The 16,804-nt window shown below is 32.9% G+C and overlaps 2 protein-coding genes across 3 annotated transcripts; one reads left to right on the top strand and one right to left on the bottom strand.

The window, feature by feature from the left end:
- The first annotated feature begins 8,360 nt into the window (after nt 1-8,360).
- Nucleotides 8,361-12,263, top strand: LOC129885560 (ABSCISIC ACID-INSENSITIVE 5-like protein 7). 2 transcript variants are annotated; one of them, XM_055959876.1, is made up of 5 exons: nt 8,361-8,511; nt 9,772-10,869; nt 11,498-11,569; nt 11,662-11,691; nt 11,978-12,263. In XM_055959876.1, exons 2-5 carry the CDS (start codon nt 9,802-9,804, stop codon nt 12,050-12,052), a joined length of 1,245 nt encoding a protein of 414 aa, XP_055815851.1. In that variant the 5' UTR covers nt 8,361-8,511; nt 9,772-9,801; the 3' UTR covers nt 12,053-12,263. The 2 variants fall into 2 exon arrangements, with proteins under 2 accessions (XP_055815851.1, XP_055815852.1); XM_055959877.1 differs by lacking the exon at nt 8,361-8,511 and adding an exon at nt 8,643-8,819.
- Nucleotides 12,264-12,423: 160 nt separating this feature from the next.
- LOC129885559 (protein DJ-1 homolog C) lies at nt 12,424-16,804 on the bottom strand. Its single transcript, XM_055959875.1, has 8 exons — nt 16,430-16,804; nt 16,019-16,219; nt 15,394-15,543; nt 15,128-15,307; nt 14,495-14,572; nt 13,643-13,843; nt 13,355-13,492; nt 12,424-13,282 (listed from the first exon to the last, which is right to left on the bottom strand). The coding sequence occupies exons 1-8, from the start codon at nt 16,640-16,642 to the stop codon at nt 13,073-13,075; spliced, it is 1,371 nt and encodes a 456-aa protein (XP_055815850.1). The 5' UTR covers nt 16,643-16,804; the 3' UTR covers nt 12,424-13,072.

The following is a 16,804-nucleotide window of genomic DNA, read 5'->3' as shown; positions in this document are numbered from 1 at the left end:
GATATCAAAATTAGCAGTTAAAAACAAGGGGTATAAAATTAAGAAAACAGCTACTTATAAATAATTTCTCTTTTTTGGGGTACAAATATTCTTTTTCCTTATATAAATAAGAAAAAATTACACCAATACAATATTTTTAAAATTATTGTATAACTACTACTCTCAAAAAATTAGTTCTACATAAATACCAATATTTATGTTTAAGATCTCTCCTATCTAAATACACAATAATATTCTCTTACCTATAATTGTACCATATCAATTTCCCTAAAATTATTCCACATCTCAAGATATTCTCCCCTAATACTCCTTTGCTTCCTTTTTAACTGTCATGATAGTTTTCTTGCATAATCTCTAATAAAAAAATTATTATAAATAAAATTTGACTAATTTTTCTGTATAAATCATTTAATCTTTATTCATTTACGTGTCTGTTAATTCTAAAATAAATTAATGTTAAGAATAAACATAGAAAAAATAATTAATTTTCTCTTAATTTTTTAGATTGATAAATACTCCTTCATTTACTTTTACTTATCATATTTGAACTTGGCACACCCATTAAAAAGATAATGATCGGCATAGCTATTATATATTTATTTTTTATTTTTTCGAAGAAATCACAAGCTTACATGCTGCATAACTTGTCCTATAAATTCACCCTAGAATTAATGATTGTCGTCTCACTTGTAATTTTTTTCAAACTTCATAGACAGCAGAGCATCTCCACATGAATTTGAAATGAAGAAAGTAATATATTATTAATATTTGAAACAAGTGCTCAATTATTTTATATTCCAACGTTATATATATATTTGAATTTCTTTTTTCACCTTTGTACTTCATAAATAAAATTTATAGATAAGTTAATAATCAAGATTAAACTGAGAATAAGAATTACAATATTAAAAAAGGACAAAGGTTGATAATTTAGAAGGTGAAATAGGTATTTGGCAACTGAAAAGTTTGAGAAATCTAGTTAAGTGACCTTTTGTGTAATATAAACATAGAGCCTGTTTGACATTTGTTGAGAGGTCAAAAATATTTATTTTAAGATAAAAATATTTTTTGAGAAAATTAAAGTATTTTTGCTAATCAGTAAAATTATTTTTAATTGGAAGCAGAAACAGTTTTTCTACTCATAGGAAGAAGCTAAAAATTTCTGCTTCTTGAAAAAAGCAGAAGTAGAAGCAGAAGCAGAAGCAGAAGCAGAAAATTATTTTTTTTAAGACCAAACTATCCCTGCCATATATACATATTTACCAATATATCTCTTATATTTATTTAATTTGTGGTGAATTTTCGTATGTGGTGATTTAATTTGTGGAATGATTTTTAAATTTATTTTGCTTGATATTTTTAATTATATTTAAATTATTATATTAATATTATATCAATATTTAATTTTTTTAATTTATCTATATATAATATTGATTGAAAATTTGAATATGTGCATTTTAATTCAATGATAAAAAAATAATTTATTATAAACACTTAAAATAATTTCTTTTTATAAAATAATCTTAATTTTAAAAGTTCATGAATTCTTGTTCTTTTTCATAATTTGACTCTCAAAAGCATTTTTAAAAAAAGATTAGTCAAATACAATATGCTTATCTAAAATACTTTTCAAATGAATTAGTCAAAAATAAATTATTATTTTTTAAAAAGCTATTTTAAAAAGAGCTTCTAAAAATAATTGCTCTAGAACTTTATCTACATTTAAACATCGGAAAAGGGCCAAAATTACCCCTGAAATTTGAAAAATAGTTTATTTATGCCCTTCGTTCTACTTTAGGGCCAATTATACCCCTACCGTTATACTTTGGGCCAAATATGCCCTTGAGTATAACAGAATGCCAGGTGTCAGTTTCTCAGTGGTCAACTTATTTTTCCTTTTAAATATGTTTTTTTAATTTTTTTTAAATCTATTTTTAAAACCATTTTTTTAAAATATTTTTTTTTAAAAAAACCTATTTCGTTTTTTTATCTATTTTTAAATCTGCTTTTTAATTTATTTTTTTAAAATCTGTTTTTTTATGTATTTTTTACAATATGTTTATTTTATTTTATTTTAAATTTGTTTTTAAAATAAATTTGCATTCACAGATTTTAAAAAAATATATTTAAAAAGCAGATTTAAAAATAGATTTAAAATGGATTTAAAAAACATATAAAAACAGATTTTAAAAACAAATTTAAAATAAAAAATTTTAAATCTGTTTTTTTATGTATTTTTTACAATATGATTATTTTATTTTATTTTAAATTTGTTTTTAAAATAAATTTGCATTCACAGATTTTTTTTAAAAATAATTTAAAAAGCAGATTTAAAAATAGATTAAAAATGGATTTAAAAAACATATAAAAAACAGATTTTAAAAACAAATTTAAAATAAAATAAAATAAACTGATTTTAAAAAATAGATAAAAAAACAGATTTAATCTCAAGGGCATATTTGACCCAAAGTATAACAGTAGGGGTATAATTGACCCTAAAGTAGAACGAAGGGCATAAATAAACTATTTTTCAAAATTCAGGGGTAATTTTGACCCTTTTCCGTTTAAACATTTACCCTTCATTAATAATTGGACCCTCAATGTTACAAATTGGCTCAATAGCACCCCCCCCCCCTATTCTCAAACAGCCGTTATTTATGAATTAATTAGTGTCTAATTTATATGTCTAGTAACAGATCAAATAGCCACGTTCCAAGTCTAAATTTCTTTTTCATTTTTTCTGTTACAAATAAAAGAAAACGTGACTTTACTGGCTAGTGATCTTTTGAGTAATATATAGACTCTATATTTGCTTTATGCATATATTTAACGTTAAGGAGTGCATATGTCATAGAAGGTACGTAATCAACGACACAAATCTTGATACCACAACTATATATTATTTCTTCACTCCAAACGTACGTACGTAACATAGAACAAAATACAAAGACAACAATGGAACACTTGGAAGTTAGTACATGAAATCAAATATGTACTTTATTTGTTGTTACTAAAAATTAAAGCATGCATATAGATGAGTCCATATGACTCGATCAGGGCTCGTTTCCACAAGCAACAAGGTACATACTTAGGAATCGTGCAGCTTCCGCGAAATCCATTGTGCTCGAATTGCGTAGCACTACAGCACTGGCACGCAGTGAATCAGCCAGTACATTTAGAATGATGATTGCATCCGGTACCACAAGCTCCCATAACTGCATATATATATATATATATATATATTTCATCGATCACGAGCCATGTTCGAAAAATAATAATATAAACAACGCTATATATTTATTAATTAATTAAGAAAGAACAAAATTTACGTACCGTCAGTAGTGGTGGCGGCAAAGAGCACAAGGAAGAAGAAGATAGCAATTGCGCAGCCATTTCGATTATTTTTTGCTAATAATCAAAGATCGATCGAGCTATTACTATTAGTGCATTTGTGTGTGATTTTTCTTTCCTTCACAAGGATCCTATTTATAAGCCCAAACTACACCTATTTAATTAATTAATACTTAATGCCAGCTTAAGTGCATGAGTAAATATATTAAGTTTGGAATTCACACCAAAATTTATTTTCTTAATCCAAAAGAGATTCCAGTAATAAATATGATGATCGATCAATAATCAATCATGTGGAAACTCCACATGCAAAGCCACCAAAAAAGGAATATATAAAACAATATAACAATTACATACAAATTATATATACAAAAACAATATATTCAGTGAAATTTCATGAAGTAGGGTTTGAAGAGGGTATAGTGTACACAGACCTTACCACTAGCTCGTGGAGGTAGAGAAGTTGTTTCCGAAAGACCCTCGGCTCTAGTGCATCAATCCTTAATAAAAGAAGAAGAAAACCAGCGGAGAAAGCATAATGGTTAATAAAAAAAAGTACTATAAAGTCTACAAGAGTGAAACAATAACAACAACAAAACAGTGTGATAATCAAAATACAATAAACAACATATGGCAAGAACTACAAGGGCAAGACTAGTCCTGCACCAGGCACTAAACCTTCCAAGGCAAGACAACACTCTAGCCCTACTACCCTAATACACGACCTTCATTTATTCCTATCTAAAACCATGTCCTCGGTAATACTAAGTTGCCTCATGTTCTGTCTAATCAACTTTATTTTCCCAATACTTTTTAAGTCTATTCCTACTCCTCCGCGTACCCCCTACTACCAGCCTCTCGCACCTCCTCACTGAGGCGTCGACGAACCTTCTCTACACAGGTCCAAACCATCTCAATCTCGCTTCCCTCATCTTGTCCGCCACAAATGCCACTCTCACTTTTCCCGAATAAGCTCATTCCTAATCTTGTCACTCTTAGTATGTCCACACATCCATCTCAACATCCTCATCTTCGCAACATGCATTTTCTGAAAATGAGATTCTTGATTGGCCAACACTCTGCCCATATAACAAGGACGGTCAAATCATCACTCTGTAGAACTTACTTTAAGTTTAGGTGGTACCTTTTTATCACACAAGACTTTAGAGGCAATAAGCCTCCATTTTATCCATACCGCCCCTATGCGATGTGTGACATCATCGTCGAAGTCCCCCCTAATCTGGAAGACGGACTCAAGACATATTTTAAAACAACATAAAAATATATTTTTCAAAGGAAGGAGACCACTTATCTCAGTAACCATCGATGGGGGACATTTTAATTCTTCAACACGTTGTGTATCGATAATGAAGATCCCAAGTAAGGTTAATAATGATAAAGCTTTTGATGTCTATTTTTGGGTAGATAGAGAAAGGATAGGAAGTATACAACCCTTTGTACACTGTATGTTGCAACCGCCAAAGACTGGATCATGCCGGAGAAGATGTAAAACACAGTTATGATATGAAAATCCTAACACGAAATTAAAGACCCTAAAATAAAAGTACGTATATAATATGAAACGATGTGTTACTGAATAGGTCTTTGTGTAAATTATGAAACAAAAACAAGTAAGAATATGTGACATGTGTTAGAATATTTTTACACAGTGTTTTTTATTTTTTATTTTATGTCGATGACACTTTAATCAAGAGGTTAAAATTTAAATGTTGATCCAAAGTTTCCATCAAATTGTTATATTGACACATAGAAGTGGATGTTTTATGGAAAAATTATGGGAAATGACAACTATTTAATGGTTTTAGTGTATTTAAGCTATAGTTTCAGTTATTAAACACGGCTACAGTTTAATTAATTTTGTTATTTAATTTGTATAATTCGATTCCTAATTGTATAAATCCATAATTTATATAATTCGGTTCCTAATCGTATACATAAATTCAGAATTTGTATATGCTTACCCTAGCTATTTGTATATGATTTGTTGATGCATTTGATTTGTATAATTATGAAAAATTCATTACTATATAAATTCAGAATTTATATAGAATTATTATGTTTGTATATGATTTGTTGATACATTTTGATTTGTATGAGTTCTGAAAAATTCTTAAATATATTAATACAGAATTTGTATATACTTACCCTGTTTATATATTGGCAAGCGAAATATACAAACGAAAATACCTATAGCAAACAAAACTACAGCTACAGATCGTAATTAGTCAAACTGTAACTAAAAAGCATAATTAAGATATTTATAATAGCTATTTGTGAAATTTCCTCATGTTTTACTGTACTTCTGCTACTTGAACATAAAAGAATAGGTAATTGGCGTCTGAAACTATCTGTACAGAATATTAAGGGCTTAGGCCCAAAGGCTGTGTAGTTGCAAGAGTTCAATTGTTAACTAACCCATTTAAATGGCCCAGTGGGAATTTAAGACGTGAGTCCAACTAAAATCAAAGTTCCTTCCAAAAAAATAAAAAACAAAAAATATAGGGCATGGCATCTCTTTCTGAGTTAACAAGTTTTTATTTTATTTTATATTTATTATATATATAGAGGAGATAAACAGGAAGACCAATTTAATATTGTATTGTTAATTAGAGGAATGGGAGAATACCTATTTCTCAACCACATTTTGAGTATTTTATTCTTAGGAAGATCAGGAGCTAAGTGGATGGCCACATGTCCATGTTAACTTTTGCATGACTTTTTTAATGGTTTAATACATAGTAAATTTGTAAGGATATTCCATTTAGATACTCAAACTAAATTATTTCATTCGAATACCTTAATTTTTAATAAAAATTTTCAATTAAATACTGTTAATTTAAATTTAATTTTTTTTTTTGCACGTTTGTTAGATAGTTTAGTTAACCTCATAAAATATGTCATCTTCTTTAATCATACGCATCAACCTCAAGTAGAAAACATCTAGGATTTTATGTGTTTAATTTAACTACCTAATAAACAAATGAGAAAACATACACACTTTTTTTTTTTCGTTTACAAATTTTGAAGTGAGAATTTCTAATTAGAACATTTTATTAGGAGTTGAGGTGTTCCAATTGAAGTAAGACTTAATTCAAATGTCTAAATATAATATCCGATATTGGTTAGGTATTAAAACTTTTTAAAACATATCATGAACGAAGGGACACAAAATCTTTTACTTTGTGAACTTTAAAAGTTACCCCATGTTATTTGTTATCAACTTATCAGTAGTGTCTGTGAAAATGTGTCATGTTTTACCTAGAAGCCACAAGTTTAGTGCACGTTAGATAAAAGATTTTACCATATTTGTGATTTATGACCTGATTCGAATCTACTATATTGTGTTGGCACCACATTCTTCTTTATCCTCACATGCTATGATTTGTTGTTTCTTTTCACAGATTCACTTCTTAGTATTCAATGCAAGAAGAGTATCAATTACTCTAATGTTGTTGGCCAATAAAACTTTAAAATAACTTTAAGTATTCAGTTGTCAAAATCGTGAATAGAAGGATCCACGTGATAAATGGAGTCAAGTATAAGGGTCTCTCAGGTCATTCCATCTTATTATAAAAATATAATTAAATAAACAGTTGGCTGCCCATTTTCTATGTACTCCTACATGAATTAAAGAAGTGTGTGAGCTAGTATAGATTTTGCAGATTCAATCGAATTTTAATTTGATTAAAATAATTTATTAAATATATAAAAATTATTTAACTTAGTATCCAATAATTTAAAAAGAATTTGTCCAAATCCATAAGCTTCGAATTTTAACTTTCCCTTTGTAGCTCTAATTAGGTTTTACCTACAGTTAAATTTATTAAAATGATTTAAAGCAGGTATGCAAGTTATATCAATCTTGTAATGATAAACTAGTCTGTCACCAAGAGACAACAATCATATGTCAATTTTCAAAAGTGAAGTATGAAATACATTTGGGATTTCCCTTTTATGAAAATAGCATGAATTAATACAAATATGAACGAAATATATGAACTTCTAAGAAAATTAGTACTACCAAATTTATCGTAGTATCTATAATTTCAATTTTATTTAAGGTATTAAAAATAATAATTCTCAATTAATTCAGAAAATATAATTTTAACCCTCGTGCTTAGACGAAAGGAGTAATAGGACAAATCAACAAGCGCCATCTGTTTCTTTGTCGGAAAAGCATGAATTGACGGCACCCAGTCCAGAGTGTTTTCACCGTTGGTGTTCTTTGCGATCCTTTTTTTCATTGTATACCCCTTCCATCCTTAGGGGGCGGAAGAAAGGGTATTCCAGTTTGATATATCTCATTCGCCAAATACACATCGACAATCAAAGCTTTCTCATTGGTCCACGTTTCAATATCGCACATCAACACGTAATTAGAAATAAATTAAAAGGCTAGAGTAGTAATTTTGTCTCAATTACTCTCGGCCGTCCCATTTTATCTGACACCTTGAATTTGACATGGTGTTTTCAAAATAAAATTTAAAATTTGTAGTCTTAAACAATTTTTAAATATTTATGTGGTTGTAAATCATTTTATCAAGGATAAAAAAGATTTTAAAGATTTTTTTTCTAATTATAATAAGATGATATTTGTTTTGAAATGAATTTAAAAAAAGTGTCACATAAAATAAAATACCGGGAGTAATATGTTTGAGTTGACTATTAAAAGAATTTAGAGATTGTACAGTAATAAGTCATTTTTTAAGTAAAAAAATGCAAAAAGTTAATTTATTTAATAAAATATGATATACGTTTTGAAATAGACTTAAAATCTATTCTCATTGACTTTATTATAGATGATTTTAAGTTAAAATAATTTTTAAAATTTGAGTAAGGCCAAAAAGAAGTATATGAGCCAAATAACAAAAAATATAACTTATATCTTATGTTATACTTTAAGTCGTAAGTTATAAATTCATTTCATCAAAAAAAAATTAAAAAATGTATCACATAAATTAAATTAGGCTATAAAATCAATGAGGAAGAATGAAGAAAGAGGTGGGCTTTAAAAGGGTGAGCAAGGTGTAAGAAGAGACACTTGTCGACTCCAGCAACCCCTAAATCAGCGAAGAAGAAGGAGACGACACGCTGCTGCTCTCTCCTGGTTGCTTCCCTTCCTTCTCTGCAAATACAAGGGTATAATTGTCTCTCCACTTGTTATTTTCTTTTTGTCTCTATCCTAACAACATCTCAAGAAATTATCAATCTTTTTTCTAGATTTAATAAAGTTGAAATCTTTGTATTATTGGGATTTGGGGCAAATATTTTGTATTTTTCTTGGTGTTTAAATGAACTTGAACAGGATTAATATGCAGATTCTATTATTGATAAAGTATATTTTAAGTATAGATGATACTGGGTTGAATGATTTTTGGTTGTGAGTTTTTGGGGATGGTTAAATTTTGGATCCATTGTATAGAAAGACTGTTTCTGGACTGAATCAGGTAAAAAAAAAATTGATCTAGGCTACTATCTCTATTTTATACTGAATTGAGCTAAAACTAATCTGGGGTTTTAACTAAAACCAGATAATGATCATGATTTTTTCAGTCAATCAAAGGTTACAGTAAAGTGAAATCTTAAAGATTGCATTTTCCTCCAGTGGGCATCTTCAATAGGCAGAGGTTTTGATTTCGAGCTTTGTTGTATGTAAAAATCCTTGGTAGGAAGCGATTTCTTGAATGGGTTCTACGCTGCCCGAATCTGGATTAGGTTCTAATATGAGTAATGGATTCCAGATAGGAAACCCCAAAAAAAAAGTCCTCTGTTGGTGGAGCAGAACAATTTGTTTATCCTTGAGTTTGTAATTAATATGGTCTTATCATATAAGTTATCTATGATGGTTCAATATAGCTCAAGAATGATTTCAATTCTTTGGAGACACTAATGGAATTTAACGTTTGCTCTTTTCGATTATGAAAAAAGCCTTTACATTTGTCAGTTCAATTAGTCCTGCTATTTGTTAATTTGGTGAATATTATGTCTCCTGAAGCTATGGGTTTAATTGTACTTCTTCTTGGATTTGACACATATATTTAAGTTTCCTTTTGGTCATAGATTAAGGTCCGTGTATGGTCTACCTATCCTTTTCCGATCCCATTTTTTAAAATTTGGGTTTTTTGTTGTTGTTTGGACGTGCTATTTACTTGAAAATTATTTGAAGTTTTGTGAGTGGAAGCACAAAAATCCAAAAGGTGGCTCAACTTGAAGTATTTGAAGATTCAAAATCTGATCAAAATTCATGACGTAACAAATTTATGAAGATAAATCTTTCAAATTTACTCTTAAAATGTATGGTCAAACGCTAGGTAAGAAAGAAGAAAAAGGTTCCAATGGTCAGCTGCTACTGATCTACTTTAACTGCTAAAATTCTTACTAATGAATTTTTTTTATCAGATTTTCAAATACTCTTTGGGTTCTAGTACCATGGGATCTTACATGAACTTCAATAACATTGCTGACACGCCACAGCTGGAGAGCAACGGGGGGGAGTCAATGGGTAATGGTGATTTCCCTTTGGCTAGGCAATCTTCCATATACTCGTTGACGTTTGATGAGCTTCAAACTACATTTAGTGGACTTGGAAAAGATTTTGGATCAATAAATATGGAGGAACTGTTAAAAAGCATTTGGACAGCTGAAGAGTCTCAAGCTGTGACATCTTCTACTGGTGGAGGAGGAGATGGGAATGCACCTGTAGGAAATCTACAGAGGCAAGGTTCTTTGACATTACCTAGGACACTTAGTCAGAAAACTGTTGATGAAGTATGGAGAGACTTTCAGAAAGAAACTACTATTAGTACCAAAGATGGAAGTGACACTGGGAAATCGAACTTTGGGCAGAGGCAATCTACCTTGGGAGAAATGACATTGGAGGAGTTTTTGGTGAAAGCAGGTGTAGTTAGAGAAGATATGCAATCTACTTCAAACTCAAATGGTATTACATTTAACAATGGTTTAAGTCAACAGAATAACAACAATGGTTTGAACATAGCATTTCAGCAACCAACTCAAAACACTGGACTGTTGATTAATCAAATTGCAGCCAATAACATGTTGAATGTGGTTGGTGCCACGGCCTCACAGCAACAACCACCTCAGCAGCAACAGCCTCTTTTCCCCAAGCAAACAACAGTGGCATTTGCATCTCCTATGCAATTATCGAACAATGGTCACCTGGCTAGCCCTCGTACAAGGGCTCCTGCTGTTGGAATGTCCAGTCCTTCTGTAAATACTAATATGGCTCAAGGAGGAGTTATGGGGATGGCAGGTTTTCATAACGGAGTTTCGCCAGCAAAAGGAGGATCCCCTGGAAGCGACTTTGTTGCTAGGAGCAATGTGGATACATCGTCTCTTTCACCTTCCCCTTATGCATTTAGTGAAGGTGGAAGGGGCAGGAGATCCAGTAGTTCTTTGGAAAAAGTTGTGGAGCGAAGGCGTAGGAGGATGATTAAGAACAGAGAATCTGCAGCTAGATCAAGGGCTCGGAAGCAGGTGAACTCACATGTTGAGCTATTATCTGATGATTTACAATATTTTCTTGTGCTTCTGATTCTTGAGGACCATTACATTCATAGGATTTACCCTAAATTTCTAACTAATATGACAGTCAAAAACTTTGTATAATGAAACCAACTCATGCTATTTTGAGTGACAGAGCTGAAGATTTTGACAGCATTATCTTGATGTTTAATGTAGACTTCCTGATGACGATCTTCTTTCATTACTCTTAGATCTAACTATGGCTGTTAAATTTTCACACATTATTACATCTGTTTAAAACAGCTCTCTTATATGCTTTATCAAGCTGATAATAATCTTAATAACCAGCCCGGAAAAAGATTGAGAGGCATTCATGAACTTAGTAAATTTACTTGGCGAAGCAAATAATACATTGAATGTGGTTGGCTTTTGGGAAGGTGCACGTGCACTCAGTTGTAGCTTTAGTGTTTTGGATCTTTATTACAAGTGTGGGGAAATTTGATAGTGAGAAAGAGGAAGTATAGTAGTTGTTTGTAACACGTTTATAAACTTTGGTTTCCCATGAATAACAATTTGAATTTGTTAAATGTTTATATCGTGAATGTACTTCTTAGTTACACCTTTATCTGTCATATGACAGGCCTATACTTTAGAGTTGGAAGCTGAAGTTGCAAAGCTTAAAGAGATTAATGAAGAGTTGCGGAAGAAACAGGTATGTACCAAATGGTCGGAAATTATAAAATTACTGCAATGTCATTGTAAAATGTTCATGTTGTAACTTTCACTTTTGAATTGTTCATGCAGGCTGAAATTATTGAGAAGCAGAAAGATCAGGTATGGAATTCTTTTAGTTTCAGTAGTAGTACACAGCTTACTAATCAACAAAATGGGTAAAGCTTCCGTGAAACGAGCTATATTTATGTCATCAATTGCCTGAGTGGATGGAGTAATTGCACATTCTTGTGAAATCTGTATCACCTGTGAAGATGCATAAATTTAGAAGTTTTTTTCAGGCTCGACTTGAACATGTTGATTAAAAACTAAGTTGTCTACTGTCTGGTAGGTTGCCTGTGTCGTCCCTAGATTTCGTTGTTAACCATTCCATTCTGTGCAATTGCAGCTAATGGATAAAAGGAATATGCCATGTGGATATAAATTAAGATGCTTGAGGAGGACACTGACAGGACCTTGGTAGAAGAACGAGGAGTTGAAGCAAAAATTGCTGAGTACAAGCTTAGGAATAGTTAGGTGGATGGAATTGTTACTTATGATCTGATTCAGATCTACCTTCTTCACATGTGTGGTAAATTTGTGTGTGGGAATTAGATGGTGTCCATTTATGTACATTATAAACGATTTGCTTGTATGAATTTCCTCTTATGTGCACTTTTAATTTGCTTCACACATTTTAGTCAGAGAGGCACTATGCAGGTAGGATGTATCAGTCCCATAGCTAGTAAAAGAAACATATTTGGAGGTAGCTTTTCTCTGTAAAAATAATAAGCTATCTATGAACAAAACAATTCTACTTTCTTACTCTTGCAACAATCAACTCGCCTCGTCTCGTCTCCAAAATACTCATGAACAAAATGAACAGTAATCTAGTATTCCTCCCGGATTGTAAGAATCCTCATAGAAATGAAAACAAAAACAAATCCATAATAGAATCTATTGTCAAGTACGCACCAAGATCACCATCCAACGCACGAGCGCAACACTCTTCTCTTAATGTATGCTCTAGATGGCGATAATCATGTATAGCGTCCAGATGAGGCAAAGAACAGTTTGCCCATAACTGGCGTCATTACTGTGATCATCACTCTTTCCAATGCATGCCTGGCAGAGTGATGGTAAATGCCCTAATCCCAGTTAAAAATCTAGTAGAAACTCTGTATTGTAGGTTGGGACTAATCCCGTCAAGAAAAGGGGAAAACGATATAAGTGGTACGTATAAACCATCTTGTATTGAGACATCCACCTAGTTTGCCCTGATTGCAGATGAATGCTGACTTGGCTAATGCATTGGAATGAGTCGACTACCTTTGGTAGACTTGGGAAAAGCTCATTCTCAAGCTTGTTATATCTGCTACTAAGTCATCAAGGACAAGAAACTTGCTTTTTCTTGTAATCGCCGGTGAAGTATGTATGTAATCCATCAATTTGAGTTGCCCCTTCTACATACTTGGGCACTCTGAAGGTTTCAGGACTGGCATTTCTAGCTCCTAGGGTACTGATAGACAAGGCCTTCTGCTACACTCCTTGCCCTTGCATGCCCGAAAAGCTTGCTCACAATAGCCAGTGCAAACTGTGTTGATGTAGCAAGTCCCTGGCTTGTGATGAGTTTACCATCGATAACAACTTGAGCATCATTTACCCCGTATTTGAGCTTGTCTAAGACAGCAGGATGTGCAGTGGCTTTCTTATCCTGTTAAAGGAAGGAAGCGTAAATGGAATTTCTTCTCTCAAAATTAAGACGTTTGAATGGGTAACATCATACCTTTATTAACCCCTGTTTCTGCAAGACTGCAGGTGAAGAGCAGATTGCACCAAATATTCTTCCAGATGACTCTTGTTCCTTAAGCAACTTCTTCAGAATTTTTGACTTGTGCAGCCGTTCAGCCCCAGCAGTTCCTCCCTAAAGAATCAGAACCAATTAATTATCAAAACAAGTGATGGACCTACAAAAATCATCTCATTTATGAGTTGGTAATAGGTACATTTGCCTAAATTTTTTGGAGAACTCGTGGAAATGCTAGGTAAATATAAAGAGAAGACTTAGCCTCACCGGGAGGATAATCAAGTCATATACAGAGTCAGAAATATCACTGATCAACTTGTCTGCAATAATTTTTGTTCCACTTGATGCCAAGACCTGTGCTGATTTTTCCACTGAAGCCACCACAACATTCACCTTTGCTCGTCTTAGAATGTCTATCAAGCTAACTACTTCAATCTCTTCAGACCCATTGGCTATTGGAATGAGAACCTACAAAATTGTGAAGATGGAGAACATTGACATGTCTCGGATTTACACGAAAACATCATTAATCCTAGGACAAAAGTCCAATCTCTCATCAAGTCAGACAAGCACCTGCGTATATATATATATATATATATATCAAGAACAAATTCCATGTGCAAAGAGTATATCCCCTAGGGTTGATAACATTCGCAACAAACCTTGCGCAAAGTCAAAAATAAGTTTCACATTAACCACGGTGACTTGCTAGACATATTCTACCTACAAGGTAACAACTAGAGCAGTACCAGCATCAGAGCTGCAAGGCAACACGAATAAATTGATAACCCAAGGTGGGAAGAAAAGAATAAAGAAACCAATTCCTGAATTCCTAACAACGGAAGATGACCACTGACATTGTGATGTTTTTAGCACAGCATTACTTGAAAGAAGGATTGTTCGTAAAACACGAATTTGCATCATCATTATGCCAGAACGATGACTGGATAAGCACCAAATAAGAAAAATGCACATTCATAAATAAGACCCTTAAACAGTGTTTTTGACATTATGCCACAAGATAAAGAACTCATAGGGGTGTGTACATTGTTATTGAAATTAATTCTGCAATTACAGTTTAAGTTCCAGCTATATAAAGCAAAAACAAGGCAGGCTTACTTGGGGGGTGCGATCAAAAGACCATCCAACTTCATTGAATTCTTGTCTCTTTGGGTCTTCACCTGCAGGATTCATTAACTACACAAATGGACAGAAGTTCTATGAGCACAATTTAAGTTTAACAAACAAACCCAATCAGATAAACGATGCAAGTCAGATACAACCAAATCAAAGGCAAAATAGGAATGAAGTGTTCACAAAAGGTTTTTCACAATTGCAAGTTGTGCACAAGCCCTCTGAACTTAAGTTGTATCCTGTACAATTGAACTTGTAAACTGAGTCAAGAAACAACTTTCTCTTAACACTCCTTTCATATTTGATCCTAGAAATAGAACAGAACTCCATTTGCCACCTCCAAGTCAATGCTGGAAGCAATGGGGAAACCACAAATAAGTTGCATCTCTTAGTTATACATATCCTCAGAACCTAACTAGCAATAGTTCATGATCAAATTGGTTCCAGTACCTCAACCCAATACGAACTAGATAGAATGATGACTAAATAACACCCCCCGAATGATCCAATTACCAGTCAGCTCAGCTTTGAGATTTAAAAACAAATTCTATGTGAAGAGGAAGTCTAGACTAGAAGTTAAGTATAGCAATTAAGAATATCAATAATTCATTCACTCACCAAGAGTTCTCCAATTTCTCTGGCAACCGGTTCGCCAAACAGCTGCTCCACTAAACATATGGCAAACTCAAATGAAGTGCCAGGACCACGACTTGTTGTTAGCTCTCCAGAGACTTGCGTGTTAGTTTTCACCGCCCGGAAGGAAGAAATTTTGTCTATAAATGCAGGATGACAAGTGGTCTTGACGGACACTACATCAATTAACCAAACCAGGAACATAGACACTGTGCAGAAAGCAAACTCTATAAACTAAATGCAACAGTCACCTGTTTCCTCTTGAGAAGACCCCAAGGCAAAAGAGTGACTGCTGGAGCAGCACATATGGCACCATAAAGTCGCTTCTCCTCAGCTTGCCTGCTTGTGATCTTCTGGAGAACTTCGCAGTCTCTTAAACGAGCAGAACCTGGCATGCCTCCCTATATCAAATCTATACATCAGTTATTAAATTTCCACCTATGACATTGACACAGAGATAAAAATATGATGAAATAACTGTAAGCTACATTATCAAAGACTGAAGTTAAATTAGAGATACAAGATACGAAGTCTACGTAGAGCAAGAAAAGTCTCTACAAGGACGAAAATGCATCAATAGAACAGTGTGAAGCCTATTAATCATTGAATCATTGTATCCCTGTGCTGGCACATCTTTCACAGTTGAATCAGTTCCAAGTTCATACATCAATTGTAACAATGCAGCCTCAACTAACTCATTTCACTATATGGGGAAGGGACATTACTACAATGAAATCTAGATGGTAGTAAAAGAAGTAGTGGAGCCAGTATACTGACTTTCAGAAAATGCATTTCAGATAAATCTTCACAGTTTGTAACAGATATTTCATTAAAGATCAGATGATATCAAATATACTAAGGAAAGCTGATACTAACCGGCAATGCAACAAGATCAAATGTTTCGGCGGAACAAGCAGAGATGAAAGTATCAGCAACTAGCCTAGTGCCTCCATATGCTTCAACCGCCAACTGCTGCTCTACTGATGCCACTGTTACCTCTGCACCAGCCCGGCGCAGAACATCAGCCAATATTACTGCTTCCATTTCTTCTGTGCCAAACCCAATTGGCACAAGAACCTATAAACACCTCAAAAAATGAAAAGAAAAAGCAAAACTCAATGAACCTCACTATTTAATGTCAATCAATCAATTAACTTATATTCTTGCATGTATTTCTACTGCACTAGTGTTTTTTTCTAGTTCGTAACGCAACTTTCCTCTTTAATCATACATACGAAGCAAATAAATAAACAAAACAAACTGAACAGAAAGAATGAGACTCTCCACCTTTTTGGGAGATGCGGAAGCGGCAGTAGTAGTTATGGGGTCTAATGTAGGAGTTGCAGAGAGGGTTTTAGCTGAGGGTTTTTGCATAGCTGATGAATTTCTCTGCGGAGGAACTGCAAATTTGACAGACGAAAGTCTATGGGAAATAGGACTGAAGTTGAAAATCGGAGACTTGGCAGTGGGAACTGAGAACAATGGAGATATGGACTTCATTGTAACTGTGTAAAAATTTGGATTTTGGTAGCCGGAGATTGTGCTCTAGTCGCCGGCCGGAATGTGTATACAAGAATTTGGGTGACGTTAATCGGATAACGTCGCGAATTTTTTATTTTAAAAAATATTGCTTAGATATTTTCAGTACAAAAAAAAACTAAT

The sequence above is a fragment of the Solanum dulcamara genome, chromosome 4, assembly GCF_947179165.1.
Source record: "Solanum dulcamara chromosome 4, daSolDulc1.2, whole genome shotgun sequence".
Classification (NCBI taxonomy): domain Eukaryota; kingdom Viridiplantae; phylum Streptophyta; class Magnoliopsida; order Solanales; family Solanaceae; genus Solanum; species Solanum dulcamara.
Note: the sequence above shows the minus strand (reverse complement) of the source record. Positions and strands in the feature narration are given on the sequence as shown.